At 51.0% G+C, this 18,049-nt stretch overlaps 2 protein-coding genes across 2 annotated transcripts; one reads left to right on the forward strand and one right to left on the reverse strand.

Annotated features, from left to right (window-relative positions):
* Positions 1 to 2,441: 2,441 nt before the first annotated feature.
* MYOZ3 (myozenin 3) lies at positions 2,442 to 7,117 on the forward strand. Its single transcript, XM_009892592.1, has 6 exons — positions 2,442 to 2,472; positions 2,888 to 3,042; positions 3,303 to 3,371; positions 3,472 to 3,619; positions 3,901 to 4,072; positions 6,955 to 7,117. The coding sequence occupies exons 1-6, from the start codon at positions 2,442 to 2,444 to the stop codon at positions 7,115 to 7,117; spliced, it is 738 nt and encodes a 245-aa protein (XP_009890894.1).
* Positions 7,118 to 9,859: 2,742 nt separating this feature from the next.
* On the reverse strand, positions 9,860 to 17,636 carry RBM22 (RNA binding motif protein 22). The gene is made up of 10 exons (XM_009892593.1): positions 17,589 to 17,636; positions 16,592 to 16,621; positions 15,421 to 15,553; positions 15,043 to 15,143; positions 14,683 to 14,855; positions 13,917 to 14,117; positions 13,238 to 13,402; positions 12,727 to 12,815; positions 12,056 to 12,187; positions 9,860 to 10,318 (listed from the first exon to the last, which is right to left on the reverse strand). The coding sequence occupies exons 1-10, from the start codon at positions 17,589 to 17,591 to the stop codon at positions 10,188 to 10,190; spliced, it is 1,158 nt and encodes a 385-aa protein (XP_009890895.1). The 5' UTR covers positions 17,592 to 17,636; the 3' UTR covers positions 9,860 to 10,187.
* Positions 17,637 to 18,049: the final 413 nt, after the last annotated feature.

The following is an 18,049-nucleotide window of genomic DNA, read 5'->3' on the forward strand; positions in this document are numbered from 1 at the left end:
CAGGTTGCAGAGGGTTTGAAGGAGGTGTCGGTGCAGGAGGCGATGCTGAGAGTGTGTTGGGGACAAGACGGAGTCCCCACAGGGAGCCCTGCAAAGGGCTGGAGGGGGAGGGCATCAGTTATGTGGCAGAGTCTGGGAAGAGCAGTGGGTGACCAGGAGGGTCCCCAAAGCACTTGTCCCCACCCAGGGATGAGCAGGATGAGCTGGGAAGCCAGGAGATGCTACGGCAGTGACCGCAGCCACCCACCCATGGGACACAACCTCGGTGCCAGTAAGACCAGCACCAAGAAAGAAGGATGTGTTTGGGCTGCTGGGATTCCAGCATGTTCCCCCTTCAGGGAGCCCCAGTCACCCCATCCCTGTCCCCAGGACACGCTGTCAGAGCCAGCCCATCCCTGTCCCCTGGGGTCCCCCCCCTCCCGCAGCCTGCCCTTCCCCGGACACAACCCCCCCCTTGCTCCACCAGCCACCACAACCTGCCTTCACCACACACTTGTATACCCAGCTCAGAAATAAACTGCCGTTATCCCACCCAGCCTGGCCTGCCTGGCTCCGATCCATCCCCGAGGTGGCCTGGACACACATGGCACATGGCCACCTCCTATTGCTGCTGCATGGCCACCATCCCGGTCCCCATGGGTCAGCCCCGCTCCGTGCCAGGGTAATGGCATCCTGGTCTCCAAGGGTTAGTCCTGCTCTGTGGGGAGGGTGGCAGCATCACGGTCCCCAAGGGTCAACCCTGCTGCCTGCCAGGGTGACAGTGTCATGGTCCCCAAGGGTCAGCGATGCTGTGCGCTGAGGTGACAGCATCCCGGTCCCCAAGGGTCAGCCCTGCTGTGAGCCGGGGTGACAGCGTCACGGTCCCCAAGGGTCAGCACTGCTGTGTGCCGAGGTGACAGCATCCCGGTCCCCAAGGGTCAGCCCTGCTGTGCGTTGAGGTGACAACCCCAAGGGTCAGCGCTGCTGTGCGCCGGGGTGACAGCATCCCGGTCCCCAAGGGTCAGCGCTGCTGTGCGCCGGGGTGACAGTGTCCCGGTCCCCAAGGGTCAGCGCTGCTGTGCGCCGGGGTGACAGCGTCCCGGTCCCCAAGGGTCAGCGCTGCTCCGCCCCCTTTCTCAGCCAGAAATAACTGCTGTCCCACAGCCGGACCTTGGCATCTGGGCTGGAGCCCAGCACGGGTCGGGGCGAGCAGCAGGGAGCCCGGGGGTGCTGTGGAGGGCCAGCCAGGACCACCGAGCACTGGTGGCCACAGCTTGGCTCCAGTCTCATCCCCAGTGCAGCCGGAGAGCATCTTCAACCCTTGGCGTCTGGGGCATCCCCTGGCCAGGTAGAGGAGGTGAGGTGCAAGGCTGGGATCAGCGGCTGGGTGGGTGTATGGGGCTTGGGGACGTCCCAGTCTTGGTGATGGGGACATCTCCACCGTGGGGGTCAGGTGTGGTCTCCCCGGAGCAGTTTGAGGGAAGGAGGGGGCGCAGGTCCCAGGCTTGGTTAATGTTGACCTCAGCTGGCAGGGAGCTGCGTGCCAGGCACCCGTGCCCCCATGGGGACCCCCTGCTCTCGGGGGCTCTTAGGGGAAGCTGCACAGCACCAGCCCAAGCCGAGGGATGCCCGATGCACCAAAAAGGGCTGAGCCACCACCTCGCTCCTCACCCTCGCTGAGCCGAACGCTTCAGCAGCACAGGAAGGTGCTGGTTCGGGTGGGCAGCCGGGGAGGGGGCTCAGACCAGGGCTGGGCCCCACCCGCCTCCCCGCCAAGGAGCCCCCCAGTCCCACAGCCCCGCGCCCCGTCTCGCCAGCTCCCCGGCAGGGTCAGGGTTGTGACTCCTGCACCCTTGGGGCCAGCGGCTGAAAATAGTTCTGCCAAGGCGGAGGTGTCGGTGGGGTGGCAGCCAGAGCCCCTGCTCGCCCAGTGGGCTGTGGGCAGCTGGTGCTGCTCTGAGGGGGCTCGGAACACCAGGAGTCCGGCTCGCTGTGGGCAAGGACAGAGCTTTTTGCCCTAAAGAAAGGCAGAGAGGAAAAATGACAAGCAGGGGGTGAGGAGTGGCAAGCTTTGGGCATTTCCTTACATCTGTTGACGGCAATGGAGTGTAGCGTGGGGATGATGCTGGGCAGGGGGGATGCTCAGGGATGATGCTGGTGAGGGGAGTTGTTCAGGGATGATGCTGGCCAGGGGAGATGCTCGGGGATGATGTTATCCAGAGGAGGTGTTCAGGGATGATGCTGGCCAGGGGAGATGCTCGGGGATGATGTTATCCAGAGGAGGTGTTCAGGGATGATGCTGTCTGGGGGAGATGCTCAGCCAAAGCCTGGCCTCTCCCCATGGCATGCCTGGGGCTGAGGCGTCCCCATGCTTGGTGTCACCCCGGGGCTGCCTCTCTCTTCCAGCCAGGCAGGATCCATCCCCCTCCCACAGACCTGCCCCAGGAGCACGGAACCAAGTGATGACCATCATGAGACCGGCCCCTGAAGATGGTAAGGGGGTCTGGGGGGTGGCACTGGTCTCAGGGCAGTGCTGTCCGCCCTGCCTAGGGGCCAGACCCAGCTCTGGGTGAGACCACTGGTCCTGTTCCCCAGGGACTCTGTGCCTGCTTTTCTGGTGCCCTCTTGCACTACAGCCCCAAGGGGCAGCAATTGCATGTCAAAGGCTGGAGGGGTCCATGCGCCGAGGCAGGAGAGGCTGTTTCAGCCTCTGGAGCTGAGATAACTCCCCGACAATTCCCCCCACCGAGGAAACACTGGCCCCTGGCACAGCTCCGGGCACGGATGCATGGCTGAGTCGTGTGACAGGGACCCCAGCGTGGGGACATGCTGTCCTTGCACCGGGCACGGGGGTCCTCAGTGCTGCAGTGGCCTCAGCTGTGGTTCTGCTCTCCCCCAGCCTCCCCAGCGCCCCAGCTGGACCTGGGCAAGAAGATGAGCACGCCTCAGGATCTGATGATCGAGGAGCTCTCCCTGCGGAACAACCGCGGCTCCCAGCTCTTCCAGCAGCGCCAGAAGCGGATGCAGCGCTTCGTCTTTGAGCATCCCAGCGGCTACAGGGAGGTGGGTCTGCGGCTCGTCCCCCAGCTCCGAGCGGGACAGCCCTTCCCCAGCTCTTGTAGCCTTGCAGGGAAGCAATTCTTGGTGGGGTTGGGGGTCTCCCAGCCCGGCAGCCACGCTCAGCTGCCTGCTACGCCGCCGAGATGAAGGGAGAGGAGAGATGGCTTGGTGGGCTGGGCATGGGGATGGGCAAGCATCAGGTTCAGCCTCCACCTACAAACAAAGGTGCTGGTCCCACTAACCCCTCTCCTCGCCTCCCCCAGCTCCCAGGGCCGGGTGGCTCACACCGCACCGAGAGAGGTGTCCTGGAGGGAACGGCAAACGAGTGGACGGTGAGTAGGTGGAGGAAGCTCCAAGGTGCTTTCAATGGCCTCCCAAGTCCCCACCAGGGCAGGGGGAGCTCCCCACATCCACTGACTGTCCCCTCCACAGGCAGGGGTGGACGCCGGGGGCCAGCAGAGTTATCACTCCGAGCTCCACGTGGCAGCATCACCCCAGGGCGGCCCCCCCGAAGTGCCCAAGAAGACAGAGAAAGTCTTGCAGATGAGCAAAGTCCTCAACCCCGACGCTCTGGCCCCAGGTAAATGCCATCTACAGCCCAAAGCCGACACCGTTGTAGTCTCAGCAATGTGGGGCTCTTGGAGCCTGCTGAGGGGTCCTCCCCAAAACCCTCCCCCGGAGATTTTGATATATAAGTATATAACATATATTTACGTTATATATATGTAATCCTGCCCCCAGAAGCAGGTCCTCCGTGGCCATGCAAGGGCAGGGCTGCTCCCAGCCTCCCCTCCCCTGCTCGGGACATTGCCCCAGCCCAGTGGTGGCCACAGAAGCCCATGCCATCTCTCCCCCACACAGGATACTCAGGGCCCCTCAAAGAAGTCCCCCCAGAGAAGTTCAACGTCACCGCCATCCCCAAGGGCTACCGCTCCCCATGGCAGGAGCTCCTTGGCGACAAGGACAATGCTGTGCATGGCAAGAACCAGCCGCCTGTGAGACCCTCTCCATGGGACTTCAGGAGCTTCAACAGGTAACGCTGGCCGAAGAGCAGGCGCCACCAGCCTGTCCCTCCCTTGGCCAAGCCCTTCAGCCTCAAGAAGCACCTACCATCCTGCCAGGGAAACGCAATGGTCCATGCCCTCTTTATACACCACAGGGGAGCCGCAAGGATTCAGGTTGCCCTTTTCCTGATCAGGAGCTCCTCTGTGACTCCTATGCAAAGGTCCCTGCCTCCAGCAGCTCCTCAGATCTCCTCTCAGCTCCACCAGTAGCTTACACAGCCTTAAGCAACTCGATCTCACTGGGTAACCTCAGGGATGAAATGTGGGAGGACTAATTCTCATGCACATTGTCCTGGAGAAGGAATTGCTGCTGCTCCCAGCTGGGCTCTGCTCTGGGTTGGGTGGAGGAACGGCACAGGCAGTGCCAAGTCTCTCTCCTAATTTCTTTAAGGTATCCAAGCAGCTGCTGGAAGCGGTGGGGGTGTAAGGTTAATCTTCCCACAAAGTGCTAAGAGGTCACCAGATTCCTTCCAAACACCTGCTTGAGATTGAAGTCCCAAGGCTGGGGAGTTTCTGGTGGCTCAGTCTGGCAAGCTCCATGCCCCGCGGCTGCTTCCAACGGAGCATGGCTGCTCTGCATCCTCGCACCTCCAAATTACACTGAGGTCAAGGTTGGCACCCTGGGCAACCTGGTGAAGATCCAGGAGATGGAGATCTGGTGGTAGCAAAACAGCAACAGGCCAAGGTAGAATAATGAGAACTGAAATTTTAAGCTGAACATCACCCCAGGGAATCTGCGAACAGAGGTCCTGGTTCTCCTCCTCACTGAAAGTATCTTTCATGAGGATCAACGTACGTTAGCCTTGGTGGCCTGGCCAAAGTCACCTTCCAGTAGGCAAGGTCCCACTGGAGCTCCCTACTGGTACACAGCATTGCAGCCCATCAGACCATCTGCCACGGTGCTGGGCCTCGGCAGACGGCAGCTTTCCAGAGCCCACACCAGGGGTGGATTTGAGTCACGGGGGACACTGCTGCTCTGCGACCGCTTGGCAGAAGGGGTTGTGGGGAGCTACAACCCCTCTGCGTGGGAACCGTGTCCCAAAGGGCAGAGATCAGCCCGGCCACTGGTGGAGCTGGGATGATGCTGCCACCATACCTTTGCTGCTCTCCTCTCCCTCAGCCCTGGGGCTTTGCCGTGGGGCCTGAGGAGACACACAGCACGAGGCTGCTGCACGCTCAGCCCCCTCCGTTTTCCTCTTCCACACCAGTGAAAGCATGGCAGCGCACTGGTTTGCACTGGAGTGGGGCTGAGGGAGAGAGGGAAGAGGTGACGGGGGTAACAGAAGGGACAGGAACCCATGGGCAGCCACGGGCAAGCAAAGGGGCTTCGTTAGCCGTTCCCTCGGGGTCTTCTTCCCAGCCACTCCGCCATCCTGAGCTTCCCTGGAGCAGTAACACGCGAGGAGGTTCCGTAGGGGGAGAACAGGGAGCTGCTGCAGTCGCTTGGCTCTTTTCTTTCAACATTTAGCCATGTTCCGGCATTTATTTATGGACAGGGACTGAAGCAAGGGCATGTTTCTGAATAATGCTTTAGCCCGTACCATTTCCCCCCTCTCACATGCTGCCTTTCTATTTAAAGTCTTGAACTGTTATTTAATACAGATGGATGCTAATTTAACACCAAGCCTCTCGCCACCTCCTCTAATTCTTCACCGAGGCATGAAGATTCAGAGAGCCAATCTGCTTTTAACTGGGCTTTTCATGATCTTCCAAGCTGTTGGCTTTTAAATCACTTCTCAGTTCATCAAATACCAAACTGCGGAAAAACAAGCTTTTTTGGAACAAATAAGCTAGGGAGAAGCCAGCGGTCCTGCCTAAAGCAAGGTGAATCCCAGCACAGCTTGCATGGGTCACAGGGCAAGGGGGAGTTCACCATCTCAACAGCAACTGTGCTAAAGCAGATTGATTTATTCCCGACTTTAAAAGTTCGGGCTGGGACGCAAAGACCTTCGGCCACCTTGCTGAGGTGTGCTGCCTTAAGAGAGAGTGAAAAACCAGGCTTTGAAAAGGATGATCTTTTCCCAGAAGGGAGAAAGCTTCTGGAACAAACCTCTCTCATTTACCTTTCCCCCCCCCAACTTATTTCTCTTCTGTTGCAAAACAGTGCCACGTTACTCATGTTCGAGCAGCACTTCCCAAAACAAACATTCCCAGCTATGCCTCACGGATAGCTCAGCCCCCAAGTGCTGCTCTGAAACCAACATTCTTGGCTCTTCGGGGGCTGGCACTCTCTTCCCCGGTCCCTTTCCACATTTCTCCAGAAAGGGATGACAGATCTTGCCCCCGCACTGCTCCTCCTGTTAGTCATAGTTCAAGAGAAGCTGTCCCAAAAGGCAGACTGGAGCCAAGGCTGGGAGAAAGACATTTGCCTGCACATGTGCTAGAGCAATCAGGAGGCAGCGAACTATCAGCCTCAACCCTCTGAAGAGCACATTCACTGCAGACTGGTGACTTTCTAAAGACCAGGGTGTTTGTGACCATCACCTGCTCTCTTAATCTAACCCCTTCCACGTGCAAAACATCTCTACCACCGTTGGCAGAGCCCATCAAAGAGGCTACAGTAAAGGCAGAAACGTGTTTCTTCCCTCCCCGGCACAGCCACTGGTGCTCAGGCACCAAACCGCGCTCTCCAGATCTGCCAAAGCTGGAGTTGAGGTTGGCTCTGTACCTGAGAAGCACCTCGCTGGGCCAGCAGAGGCTCTAACGGCATCCTGGGGGGGACGAGGAAGGTTGGCATTTGCTACAGGCGTTGTTAGGCTGCTGCAAATCCAGACCTGCTTTTTCCATCCCCTTTGCAAGGTGCACAACCTCTCCTCCTGCCGTGCTGAGTCTGCTTCTTCTCCTGCCGCAGGACTCCCGCCCCGTTTGACAGAGCCCTGGTCAGCGACTTGTTCTCTGCGCCCGCGGCGGAGCTGGATAACCTGAGCGCTCTGGAGGTGATTTCCTACAGACCCAACTTCAACAGAGTGCCGCAAGGTTGGGTGCGCATTCTACCGGAGAGCGATGAGCTGTAGAACGCGCGCTCCCTTCCCCGTCGCCGCGGATGCTTTTCTCGCTAGACTCGAACATACTTCGCTCGCTAGGGGAGAGGGGAGTAAGTATTCTTTGTGAGAGCTGGGCTGGTGGGCTCGGGTGGCCGTCCTCTCCAACGGGATTTGAACAAGCTCAAGTTTGGGACCATTTTGAATTCCCCTCGTTCCAGCCATTGTCACAAGGGCGTTTAGTGCTAAGCTAACCAGCCAAGTTCTCATCGTTAATCCAAGCGGATACCCGCGAGCTCCCATACAAAACATCCCGTACAGCCTGTCCTCTTCCCTGCCTTGTGGAGAACGGCAGGACCGCCAGCTGCGACACACCAGGCTGTCTCGCTGTCTTCTTCACCGATGCACAAGACCTGCTCCGACAGCTGGTGCCTTTGCAGAGAAATTCCATCTTCAGGACACCTTTACGTCTGTCATTCTGGTCAGGACATTGAGAGGAGGTGATAATTGAAGAGCAGCGGCAAAACAAGTTACCGGAGGGATCAGCATGTTAAAAGCACTTACCTTGGGCTTGGCTGGACAACAGAAAAAAAGGAGGAACTGGGAATCTGCCTGTTTACCAACACAGCACAACCAGGATATATGAGAGAGGAACGCCGGGAGTTGGAAACTTGTGCCCCGTTTTCCACAAACTACCGGCTAGCACTTGGCAGCTGTTATTTTCCCCTTCCTACTGCTATTTGCATGCCTTGCTTAAACACCTAAGCCCTTTGATTGACTTACGCCAGATTTGCTTCGTGCAGTTGGTCACTAAGGATCAGGCCCTGCCTGGATCGGCCGTGCTGCGGAATTACACCGGTCTGAGGACACCGCCAGGGAATTCTGGCAACCTCAGCATCAGTGGGGAGGAAAAGTAGCGCAGCCCCGACTCCGGAGTAAGCACGGGCTGCTTCGTGAATGTGAAAATTGGCAGCGAGGATTCAACTACCCAAACCTTTTCAACAGTGACACACAGTGGGACATGCAGCCAACACCACAGGACAGTCATCAGAACATCTGGAAAACCACCCTGACAAAAATCTCTAACGTAACACAGGCTTCGTACAATCGCTTTTGTCGGGTTCTTAATTTTACCCTATTTAATCGTGCAAAAGCAGGAGCATCAGGATAAAAGTTTCTTTTTCCACCACGGTGGTTGAATCGGGCAAGTAAATTTTGTGGTAAAAATGCGGTTAATTAACAGCAGCCTCACTTGTGAAGTGCATTTGTAATTCTGTGCAGACAGAGGCACAGAGGAAATCCCACACAGGGATTCTGCTGCCGCAACATCCCATTCAGGCAGGGAACTTCCATTGCTCTGTTCTTCCCCCAGAAGCAGAGGGGGGACAAGCAAATGGAAGGAAAAAAGGTCTGTTCCTCTAAGCATTAAGAATTTCTGATGCTCAGCTGTTGCTCTGTTCCAAACCCGTCTCTTCTCTTTGCCCATCAGCTGAAGAACCCATGTACCCCCAGGGCCCTGGCTGGAAATAATAAATAAATTGCGATAACGTAAAGCCTGCTTGCATTCGAGATCTGTCTGCTCAGTGCTCACGGGCCCCGATTGCAGATCCTCCCCCATCCTCTGCCCGTCCTCCAACACCGCCCCGGGATGGCTCTGACCCGACAAACTCACCCCCTGCGCCCAAAGCCCAGCTCTTTCTCCAGAGAAAGCCAGCCAGCCCGCCTGCCTGCCGTGCCCCTGGTGCCACGCGTGCTGTGCCACCTCCAACAGCCCGGCAGGGCTGGCAGCGTCACACGCACCGTCGGGGGCGGCATCAGAGGGACCCCGTGGCATCGTACAGGTCAGCACGTAGAACCAAAAGCGAATCCGCTGTCATTGCCCACTCCACACCTTGGCTTTGGCAGCAGCCAAATAAAAATCAAAAGTCCTCAGACACTGCTCCAGGAAGCAGGGTCTAAGCAAAGTATTGAAAAATTCAAATATTTTAATGTATTTTTTAAAAAACAGGCAAACGAGGCTTCAGAACAGGTGCCAGCATGTTTTGCTTTACAGAAAGATGTCCACAGATCCATTGCATGAAAGCAGCTGACATACAGATAAAGTTAAAATCCTTCAGCCACATGTACACACATCTTACTCAACAGCAGGCTCCACGCAGGACACGGTCGCTCCCGGGCAAACACTATAGTTGGAGCACAGAAAGAGAAGTTTCACGTCTTATCAAAGCAGGACGAAGTGGGATCCCTCTCAGTTTGAAAGGAGACTGTATTCACAGGCGTCAAAAGCCCCAATCATGGTCCAAATATACCCCAAACAAGCGTGAAGCCATGCTGCATCCCCCCCCCTGCAGCTGTCAGCAACACAAGCACAGCCTCAGGGGGCCACCGAGGGGGTGTCACCGGGTTAAAACAGGCAACTGCTAACCTGGCACTCCACGTCACACTGGCACTACCCGGCGGCTGCTCGCGTGACCAAAGGCCTTGCTCAGGATGCGCAGGATTAGAAGTGAAGCATCAAAAAAAGATTTTTTGGTTGGTTTTTTTTTTAAGAATGTCAGGAAGAAGGAAGGAAGAAAATTGTGTGGCAATAGTAAGGCAAAGCCATGGGTTTGGCACATCTGCTAAGCTTGTTTTTCAGCCCTTACTCAGTCCTGGTTTAATACCTCATTAAAATAATAAGTCATTAGTTACCTGACAGAGAGAAGAGTCTGCCGTTACATTGAAATAGTCCATAGTGTTCAGACTGAGGATATCAAATGGGCTTGAAAAGGGTTCGGTTTTGTTTTTTTACAGAAGTTTATTTCCAAAGTGTGCAAACGGGATACATGGCTAGCACTGTAATTCTGGTATACCTGATCCAGAGACCCCCCACAGCCCTTCTGTCTGTCCCCCCACCGCCCCTCCCCATCCCCTCCCAACACTAAATGAAAGATCTGGGATTTATGAACGATCCGATTAGCTAGCGGAGACACGGAGCTCAGCTTGCCCAGTGTCTGCAAGCAGGGAAATAAGGCTTCTCTAGCTCACCCACAGCTCAACACATGGCGCTACCATGGTAACTAGAAAATAACTTTTAATTAAACGATGAGGATGGCACGACATGCTAGGGGCTGCTGTGCTTTCCCGCGTGGGCGCCCATCCTCTGGGGATCTTGAGACGGGTAGTGAATGGGGCCCGGCGCTCTCATGAAGGGAGGCGGGGGCCCCATGGCATGGAACATGTGCGGTCCAAAACCTGCAGAAACAAAGTTGGCAGCTTCAGACAAAGCAACCGAACAGACAATGCAGATGTTACTACCGACAGAAAACAGCTGGCTTACGGCTGTGCCTCAGAAAGGTGCACATCTCCCACAACTCCTCAACTCCCCAAACTCCTTCCCCTCTTTCCAGCACAACTGGGGGCAATCCTTACCCAGCACACATCTTTACTCCCAGATAAAATCTGGTGGGGGGACTGCACAGGTGTCCGCAATGCCAATCTAAGTGCTTTCTACTCAACTGCGGAGCAAAGCAAACACATCCACAAGAGTCTGACATCCCATAAAAAAATGGGTTTCTGGACAGATATATACACAGAGCCAAACACAGGCTGGCACTCAACCAGCTGCAGAATGGCCCTTTGAAGTTCAGGTAATGTGGCATTTACACAGCCGGCAAAAGCACCGCATAGGTCTCAGTACCAGTAACAGGGAGCTCTGACATGCCTGAGAATTTGCAAGTGAATAAATACATACCGCAACAGGCAGCTCAGTTTAATTAAACCGTGCTGACAGCTCATTTCAGATCATCTGTTTACAGCGTACGATCAGGGATGATGAAAATCAACTCAGGGCATGCATCACTGCCACAGCGCAGCCGAGGAAGGAGGACTAGACCCTCTAACACCAAGTTAGACACCCCCACTTGAAAGGGAAACACAAGTACCTGGAGGTGGTGGTGGAGCCCGCCCCTCCCCATCCCCTCCCAACACTAAATGAAAGATCTGGGATTTATGAACGATCCGATTAGCTAGCGGAGACACGGAGCTCAGCTTGCCCAGTGTCTGCAAGCAGGGAAATAAGGCTTCTCTAGCTCACCCACAGCTCAACACATGGCGCTACCATGGTAACTAGAAAATAACTTTTAATTAAACGATGAGGATGGCACGACATGCTAGGGGCTGCTGTGCTTTCCCGCGTGGGCGCCCATCCTCTGGGGATCTTGAGACGGGTAGTGAATGGGGCCCGGCGCTCTCATGAAGGGAGGCGGGGGCCCCATGGCATGGAACATGTGCGGTCCAAAACCTGCAGAAACAAAGTTGGCAGCTTCAGACAAAGCAACCGAACAGACAATGCAGATGTTACTACCGACAGAAAACAGCTGGCTTACGGCTGTGCCTCAGAAAGGTGCACATCTCCCACAACTCCTCAACTCCCCAAACTCCTTCCCCTCTTTCCAGCACAACTGGGGGCAATCCTTACCCAGCACACATCTTTACTCCCAGATAAAATCTGGTGGGGGGACTGCACAGGTGTCCGCAATGCCAATCTAAGTGCTTTCTACTCAACTGCGGAGCAAAGCAAACACATCCACAAGAGTCTGACATCCCATAAAAAAATGGGTTTCTGGACAGATATATACACAGAGCCAAACACAGGCTGGCACTCAACCAGCTGCAGAATGGCCCTTTGAAGTTCAGGTAATGTGGCATTTACACAGCCGGCAAAAGCACCGCATAGGTCTCAGTACCAGTAACAGGGAGCTCTGACATGCCTGAGAATTTGCAAGTGAATAAATACATACCGCAACAGGCAGCTCAGTTTAATTAAACCGTGCTGACAGCTCATTTCAGATCATCTGTTTACAGCGTACGATCAGGGATGATGAAAATCAACTCAGGGCATGCATCACTGCCACAGCGCAGCCGAGGAAGGAGGACTAGACCCTCTAACACCAAGTTAGACACCCCCACTTGAAAGGGAAACACAAGTACCTGGAGGTGGTGGTGGAGCAATGCCAGGAGGAGGTGGCAAGGCAATGTTAACCACGGCGGGAGGGCCACTTGGAGGTAGGTTGAAGTAATTTGCAGAAGCCTCTTCTTCTGCAGCTGGAGGAGGGGGGAGAGCTGCAGAAAAAGTACACAGTAGTTACAGAAAATCTCTCAGTCATGATATGCTGAGGTATCTGCCGTATCTGAGGTATATGCTGAAGCACAATCAGCTTCTTCCAGGAAGGCAAACTGCTGCTACTACTGCACATATGAGCCGAAACGAGAAACAGGCTGCACTGAAACTACAGAGCCATTTTTCTTCACCCAAAACCAGCTTTGCTTTTTCCATCATACAACACTCAGTGGATTAGGTAAACGTTAACCAAGCCTTGAAAAGCGTGGGTTGCCAGTATCTCAGTCCTAAGTAACTTTAATTCAGCACTAACTTTACACTCATCACATAAACTCTCTTTTCATCAAGAACGTGCTTCTAGACAAAGCTCGCCTCCCATCCTAGTAGGATCTGCTGCAAACCTGCTGTAACTGCCTGCTCTGGGCTCACCAGTGCCGCTACCATCCTGAACTCTGTTACTGCTCTCAGAGGTTTAACACCAGCCTCTCCCATGGAAGCAGGTCAGCATTAAGTGTTTCAGAGATGAGAACAAGTCCCTCACCTCCGGGAAGTCCTGGAACTGGCTCCAGCTTTATCCCGGATTCTGTAGTACCTTCCTTGTCCTTTTCTTTTCCTCTTGCTGCCTGGGACCTAAAAAAACAGGCAAATGTTTTAGGACAAGGATGAGAAAAGGCAGGATAAGGAGATATTCACATCACAATCGTTTCACATTATCTAGTCTAGAACAATTGCTTCAGGCCAAAGATGAAAAATTCAGAGAGTATCAGAGACAGCTGATACAAAGCATGTAAACAGTGTTTACGATAGCTGGATTAGAAGCAAAACTACAGAAACTCATCCATAATCGTCAACCAGGAAACCTCTTACACAATTTGTGCAATCTCCAACCCAGATCGCATTGCTGAAAGAAAAACAAACCATAACAGGACACCAAATATTTATGAACTCAGTATCTACTCCAACTTAATATCCAATCCTGCTCCTCGAGGCTGCATAAACTGGATGAAGAACCTTGTAGCAGCATCTTCAAGGCTTCTTCCCCCAGCACTCACCTTCCCCATTTGACATTCAGCCTGCGACCATTGACAATGAGTTTGTTGAAGGATTTCTCAGCAGCCACTTCCGCAGCTTGCCGGGTGGCAAACTGGATGAAAGCACACTGTTGCCTCTGCACTACAGTTATTGTCCGTATCTCCCCGAACTGGTAGAAGTGATTTCTGTGTGGGGAAAAAAATGATTATGAAACACAACGGCTCCTAGCCGCAGGGTCCATAGCAGAGTAGGATCTCATCACGTGCTGGAATAGATACGCCCAGATCCTTTCTTTTCTCCATCACCAGTTCAGACTAACAATTAGAAATCAAGTCTCTTGCCTTGCTGTGCAATTATGGAGCAATAAAAACTCTGCAGCAGCTTTTCTCAACAGCTAGCTAGAGAGAGGCTATGGGACTTCCTTGTAAAGATTGTAACACAGTATCCCCAACAGCTCAGAACGATGACTCATCTTTAAAGAGAGAAATTTTAATCAAAACATTTGAAATGTGCCTGTTTATCTGTTCTCCAACAAGCTGGCACTCCTCTGCACTTGCCCACCAACCAGTTCCCCACTAAGGAAAACTGAAAACCAGATGCATTTTTTTTTCCTTGCAAGAGAAATTTCCTCACTTCAAGATAAGCAGTAATCAAAGCATCAAATAAAAAGGCAAAGGCAATACAAATTCACCAACACACCTGAGATCTGATTCAGTGATAGTATCTCCAAGCCCTCCAACATACAGTGTAGTAATAGTCTTGTCATCAGGGGGATCTAGACGGGGCATGGTTGATGCTCGCTTCAGAAGTTTATCAGCCACAGGATCGTTAATTCCATAGTAACGATCTTTGATGTTCTGATCAGCCAGCGGATCATCTGGATCTGTAGGTTTCTCGTGTCTAAGGTTCAACAAACAAAGCATTTCATACCAACAGTCACAGCTGCATCAAATGAAAACAACTATAACTGCTACCTTCCCTTCTAAAGGCCCCTGGTTGCCTAGATGTTTAACCCTGTTCATATAAACAAGCCAAAATGGAAAAAGACCAGAGAACTTAAATTGCATCCAGGACTGCTTCAAGTTCTGAATGAATGGCACTTGTGACAGTTCAGCATTCAGCACTACAGAACACAAGAGCTGGATTTCAAATGGCCTCTTGTTCAAATACAAAGATCTCTGATTGAGGGGACTGACGCCACTCAGGGAAAAAATGAACTATGCAAGAGAAGAGCTGCCGTCACCGCTTCAGCAAAACACTACAAGACCATGCAGCTAACTCCTCACAAACGAACTTGCCACAACACAGATTTATTCACTGATGCTGCGTGCCAACTGACTGCAAGCTTTGCACTGACCCCAATCACAGTGGTGTTTGCCCGCTGCAGCATTTCCCGTTCTCTGAACCCCAAGGGAGCTGTATCTGACCGCAGTGAACAGATCAACTGTTTAAGCTGTATCTGTACCTGTAGGGACACTCTTCTCCTCTCTTGCATTCTCCTTTTACCCAGAAGGAACAGATGTGAGGACGGTTACGTTTATAATAAGGAGTGGTCCGAGCCAGCTTCAGCAGCATGTCACTGGTAGAAGTAGCTTTTCCTAGTGCACCAACTGGTCTGGTGCCATCAGAATTGGATATCTAAACGGTAATAAAAAGGAAAGGGATGAGATTTTTACCATTACTGAAAATGAATGTATAGATTCAGAGCAAGCAAAGGATTTTAAAATGAGCTGCATCATTCCTTTACATTAAAGTAACTTTGGCCCCTTTGCCCCCCTACACACATCCACACACGCAGAACATGATTGTCACTACACCTTCTTACCTCCCGTTCCATGTTCTGGGTGTAGTACTCTTTATTGACATCAGACTTCGGCATTTCATCCTTAAGGGAGAGTCCTGCATCCCGGACTTGAATAGGCAAACCTAGAATGAAACAAACCCCAACAAATCCATATGAAGCACAAGCTGAAAGAACAGAAATTGTTATTGCAATGTGCATTAGCCAGAGGTAACTCATCTAGTGCTCACATATACCACACTGCCCCTGAACCTCAGAAGAGACGTGAACATCAAGACTTGTTCTTCTGTCCAGAGACAACCGTGCCAATTACATGCCCACATTTAAAGACATTTCACCAACTTCTATTTCAGAGGGAAGTTGACCAGCTGCTCCTCTTAGTTTACATCTTTTGGTACGCACCATATTCCAGGTCAAGCAGACAGGTTTGACAGACGTTCTTCAGCTTGCTGCATGTCTGACATACTTCTGTTTTCTTGAAACGCATACGAACACCAGGACACCAGCGAAATACTGTGAAAGGCCTGGCACAAATCTGAAAGACAGAAAGTCAACATTTGTATCACTATCACACAGCAATGAAGTTACCGTTCTGGTTCTTGCACAGAAACGTAAAAACCAAACACATCTAACCTCTTTAAATTGTAAATACAACTTCTTCCCCTTAGTGCTAAGATTCAGACCTCATCAGAAATACTTGTTTCTATTTGGTGCCTTACTTTGACGGGAAAAGTTTTAAATTTTTTTCTTGATTTTTTTTTTTATTTAGTACAATAACCCAAATGCTGAAAGCAGATCTACTCAAAGAAAAAAGAAATTCTCCTTCATTCCAGGAGATGTTGGTATAGACCTATTAGAGATAAATTACCAATTATTTGTGAATCAGTCATCAGCATAGCAGCAAGCCCAGTGAGAGGTTATGAGACTTTTGGTCCAGAAGACAACTGGTCTCTATCTTACCCGGTGGAATGATGCATCTGCTTCTGTTGCATGTATGGTTTTAGAAAGGGAAGCAAGATTTCAGCACATACCTTCTCCCTACCTCAGATGACAACTGATAAAAGGGGCAAAAAACCTCTTGAATTTCTCTCAGTCAAGACAACACTAAATATTTCTTGCTTCCTCAGAAATAAATGTGGTTTATTTCTTAGACAGCGAACACAAATCACCACCTAGCCACGAATAACATATTCACAGCAAAACCTAAACTCCAGTTTTTTATGCACCACTTATAAGTAAAAACAAACTTGCAAGAGAAAGTATGAGATTATTTAAAATGCTGAAATACCTTCTAATATAGTACAATATTAGTAAAACCCAATTCTGATAAACATGAGTAAATCCTAAGTCTGTCTGAACAGTCTTCAATAATTTTACTACTTTAAGACTGACTTTGTCTAACAAAGCACACAGTAGACTGACCTAAAAATTTACACAGTTATATAAACATTTTAAATTGTTAACCCAGATAAGCAATTTTCTGAAACCAACAAGATTTTTTTAACATTGAAATTTAACATTCCTAAACATGAGCCACTTTAGATGTTTGTTCTTCAAAAGAAAACACACATACCTTGCATTCTTTTCCATATTTTTCCTTGGTCTGAAATATAATCAAAATAATAAATGAAAATATGAAATATCATCAATTCAACATAAACCATGAAAAATGTAATTGATGTTATAGCGCAGTGTTTTTTTCCTAATTATGCTGCATTTAGACTCACCCACCCCTATGCTTTGGGCTTACACCTTGGTAGGTCAACAGGACCCAAAAAAAAAAAAAATCCTAAAACACTCTCAATCCATTTTTGTTTTAGAAACAAACATTCATTAAAACACAGTATTATAAACTCCGCCTCATGTACTGATGAAAGACAAGAATGAAATGGAACATTAATAGCTATTTTTAAGCAAAGATGATGTTACATGAAATAATTCTATGAAAATAACCAGGGTTTGAATAGCCCCTATACCGGCGGTAGGGTTACGTTTCACAAAAATATCATAATCTCTCCCAACAAACTTGGTGGAATAGAAACGTGAAGGAAAGACAATGTAAATGCAGATCACACACAACTGGACTGAGCACAGAGAAAAGCAATGTTAGGGGACTGACTCATACTGTGCAGAGGAAACCAAGGTAAACAAGTAAGCATTTAAATTACCATCAGCAGACTTCATAAGACAGTTTTAACTTATTTTTACAGGTGCGTATCCCACACATTTTAGAAATTATGCTAAGCTATTTAATATTTCATCAGCTCACTGTTCTCCGCGTCCCACCAGTACCAAAGCACTCTTTTCTAGTATTTTCTGCACTTTAGACACGGGACTATATCATCTTGCTCTCCTTTTTGACTGATTTATTCTTAAATCACATACCTAATGCTATGACAACACATACCAACAATGTCTGGAACCAAATCCTGTAGTGCAGAACCAACTAATTAGGAGTGCACGTGCACCTCAGCATCTCCTCCTGTAGCCAGGCTTATTTTAGTCCCCAAAACGCAGAAGTTCTAGGGTGAACAAAGAGTAAAGGACTGTATGGTCAAACAGGCACATACCATTCGAATATATGGGTTTTCTCCAAGACATGTCTGGCACAGAATAGGGAAATCCTGAATTGAGCAAGAAGAAAGAAAATCAGGAATTTGCAACAAATTCTATCATCACAACAGCATTCAAATCATTCACTGTCATAATGCAACTGAGTTAAACTAATCAGACTATTTGAAAGACGTAAAGAGACTCACTCAAAAAGAGTCACTGGGATTGCTACAAGCCACGACACAAGTCCCACATTATGAAAAAACCACGACCTGCTATTCCAATTTGAAATAAAACTTAAAACAAACAAACAAAAGGCATATTCTTGAGATCTTAAGCTATTCAGCGACCTGACTGCGGCAGATGACATACATACACATCCCTCCCCCAAACCCCCTCAGCATCTATTGTTTGCACTGTGCCCACCTGGGAAAGGCCTCCGCTCCACAGAACGCGGCCACGGGCGCACGGCGGGCCC

Source organism: Charadrius vociferus, unplaced genomic scaffold (genome assembly GCF_000708025.1).
Source record: "Charadrius vociferus isolate BGI_N301 unplaced genomic scaffold, ASM70802v2 scaffold529, whole genome shotgun sequence".
NCBI lineage: Eukaryota > Metazoa > Chordata > Aves > Charadriiformes > Charadriidae > Charadrius > Charadrius vociferus.